This window comes from Chanos chanos, chromosome 9 (assembly GCF_902362185.1).
Source record: "Chanos chanos chromosome 9, fChaCha1.1, whole genome shotgun sequence".
NCBI classification, from domain to species: Eukaryota; Metazoa; Chordata; class Actinopteri; order Gonorynchiformes; family Chanidae; genus Chanos; species Chanos chanos.
This window is the reverse complement of record NC_044503.1, coordinates 32429762-32432797: the sequence shown is the minus strand read 5'-3', so window position 1 is coordinate 32432797 and position 3036 is coordinate 32429762. Positions and strand designations below refer to the sequence as shown.

General features: G+C 45.3%; 1 protein-coding gene across 1 annotated transcript; it reads right to left on the bottom strand.

Annotated features, from left to right (window-relative positions):
- LOC115820122 (toll-like receptor 13) lies at positions 1 to 2519 on the bottom strand. The gene is made up of 3 exons (XM_030783594.1): positions 531 to 2519; positions 230 to 438; positions 1 to 118 (listed from the first exon to the last, which is right to left on the bottom strand). Exons 1-3 carry the CDS (start codon positions 2502 to 2504, stop codon positions 1 to 3), a joined length of 2301 nt encoding a protein of 766 aa, XP_030639454.1. The 5' UTR covers positions 2505 to 2519.
- Between the last annotated feature and the right edge of the window lie 517 nt (positions 2520 to 3036).

The following is a 3036-nucleotide window of genomic DNA, read 5'->3' as shown; positions in this document are numbered from 1 at the left end:
CTAACTTACCGTCACTTCCTCTGCAATGCTTCTTCTCAGGCGATCCCAGAACTGTACTCTCTCACCCTCGTCTTCTGGCCAGTCCAGATATGTGCGAGATTGCATCAGTTTGGCCAAACTGGACAACAACCATATTATTTCATGATATTTAATGAAAAATCAATTGTTGCAGAACTGTGAACTACAAAGAAAATGTTTGTGAGATGATGTGGTCTTTAGAGTTGCTTACCGGTGAAAGGCAGAGAGCCCAAAGGGAGATATGTGTTCGAGGAAGATGAGGATAAGCCGATGGTTCTGCTCAGCAAGCAGGCGGTGTGTAGCCACACGCATTTCCAGGCTGCACCAATCACTGTGTAGATATCGCCGACTGATAACACACACGGTGCACCGACTACTGTAAACGCAATCTGCAATGTTGTCTACTATACCTTTCCCCACCTGTAAGACGTTTGAATGGAAACCATTTAGAAGTTTACAAAAAATAGCATTGTCTTGGGGATCTATATAACTCAGAAACACTTAAAACTGACCTCGAAATCACGGTGGTGCAGACAGAGCTTCAGTCTGGGATGTCCTTGCTCCTCCAACCTCGTAGCCATTTCCCCCAGCACCCAGGCTTCATCCCGACTGCTAAATGACACAAAGGCATCGAACTTCACTTCTTCATCTCCATCTTCATCTCCCAGTCTTGCTCTCCCCCTCCTCCTCTTCCTCCTCCTCCACAACCTTCTTCCGAACTTCCTCTCCACCAATCCTCTCAGCCGGAAGAAAAGAACCAGACAGGGCCAGCGAGCATAGCGATAACCCACAGCAGTGGACATGAACAGAGCTATTGTGACCGCAGTGCTGAGGTAACAGAGGTACTGCACATCTGTCTGGCACAGCTTCTCCATGGTGGACAGGAAGTTGAGTTTCTTGTAATGCCAGATACACTGCTGCTTTGGCAGACCCATAACCTGCACACGCTGTGTCCTTTCTGCCCATTCCAACAACCAGCCATTCCCACAATCACAGCTGAAGTCTACCTTAGCAAACACAACAGCTTTTAGGGATGGCAAAACCTCAAACACTCCATCCAGCAGGATCAAAGGAGTTACCGTGTACAGTCTCACCAGCTGTAACGATGACATGTTCTGAAACATGCTTTTCATCAGGAAGTTCAGACGGCAGTTGATCAGATTTAGGATCTGGAGCTTCGTGAGGTTCCAAAACGTCATGCTGGGATTGGTGTGGTTTGAGAAGTTTAGGTTGGTGAGTTTAAGACGCTTCAGATGGCGTAGCTTGTTGATTCCTGTGTAGTGGATCCCTATTCTCTCGGCATTACCCATGAGTTCAAAGGACTCCACGTTTGGGTAATATGGTGCCATGAAGGAAGAACGGCATGTAAACTGACTGCCGTTGACTTTCAGCACTCGCACAGCTTTAAAAACCGCATTGTCGCAGTCATTAGACTCTATCAGGTCTCCATTTAGCTCCAGGGTGAGGGGTCCATCGATCTCAGACCTGTTTCCGACCGTAATATATGTTCCTGGACCTGCATCGATGCTGAGACGTTGCATTTTCCTTGGAAACCCATAAAAAATCATGTTGAGGAATAGCTCATAGATCACATCCAGTCTTCCAAGTGTTAGCTCCTGCAGTTCATGTTGTGCCCGAAATGTCCCATGTTCAATTTTTTCGATATTATTGTTGTCCAGATGTAGGATCTCCAGAGCCGACAGGATTTCAAAATCAAAATAGTTAAGCTGTTTGATCTTGTTGTTATCAAGTTTGAGAATTCGTACTCGAGACAGACCGTTTAGAGCCATATGTTCAAGTTTCTCAATTTTATTATCACTCAGTATGAGCTGCTCCAGTAAAGGCATGCATTGAAACTGATTTGCCTGGATGACCGTAAGGGAATTCTTCCCCAGGTTTAGTGCCGTTATATTCCAGATAGTTCCACGTGCATCATGCAGATTTGCGGCATGACAGAAAGAAGCATTTGTCAGCCTCATGTTGACCAAATCCACTATCTCTATTCCTACCACAGTCATCCAGAACTGAGGACTGAGGTTCTCTATTTTTGAGTTCCAAATGCTCAGCTTCTTTAAACTTGCTCCACACTCATGCAGATCTTCTTCAGATAAACTTGGTGCTTGTATATAGCTGAGTTGGAGGGACTTGAGTTTCAAATGAGAAATTAGATGGCACAGGTCCTTAAAATTTGTAGACTGTTTTTTTATAACTTCCCCTGTCAGCTCCAGCTGACTGATTTCCTTGATACCCGATTCCCAAATGCTTCCTAGCCACATACCAAAGAACTCCATGGAGAGGGTTGACAGGTTCTGGAAAACTGAGAGGGAACCTGCCTGGATGATTTTGACTGGGTTTCCAGTCAGATCTAAGGTTTGGATCCTAGCCAGCAGTGCTACCGGCCAAGTCTTAGACCCTGCTGGACAGCCACTATTACGGATAGCAGAAATCATGTTATCCTTCACGGTCAGGTGCAGAAGACGAGACATCCCATCTGACAGTCGACAGAAAACCTGACTAAGGTCCTCCACACAAATCCTCTGCAGTTTTAAATTTACTACTCCCAACAGAGGGCCAAATATTGCGTTAGGGGTATTAGTCAAAACTAATCCCTGAAGTGACAGCTCCTCCAAACCTCCCAAACCAGTAAACGCATCATTTTCTATTGTTATATTGCTGCATGTGAAATCGTTGAAAAGTATCCACAGGTTTCTCAGGTTGGGAAGCCCAGAGAATGCTCCAGACTGAACCCTCTCAATTTCTCCTCCATAGATATGCAGAAACTCCAAGGATGGGATATGTGAGAAAGCATTGGAAGGAATGACAGGGGCATGCTGATATATACACAGTGATCTGACCTCAGGGCCTACCTCAGATAGATCTGTTTTGAAGTCCTTCACAATACATTCTGCATACGGTCCCAGACCAGGATTCCTTGCACAATGAAAAATCCCTTTATCCATGTCAGAAATGATGTCCTCATCAAAAATCTGGCACTGACGAGCAATAATAGCAGAGACC

Bases quoted from the DNA above. Each gene is read 5' to 3' on its own strand.
- LOC115820122 (XM_030783594.1), bottom strand. From the start codon at position 2,504: ATGTCTCGTCTTCTGCACCTGACCGTGAAGGATAACATGATTTCTGCT. The intron at 439-530 runs GTCAGTTTTAAG...AACGTCTTACAG, and splicing joins TGCACCACCGTGATTTCGAG to GTGGGGAAAGGTATAGTAGA. The intron at 119-229 runs GTAAGCAACTCT...GTTGTTGTCCAG, and splicing joins GGGCTCTCTGCCTTTCACCG to TTTGGCCAAACTGATGCAAT.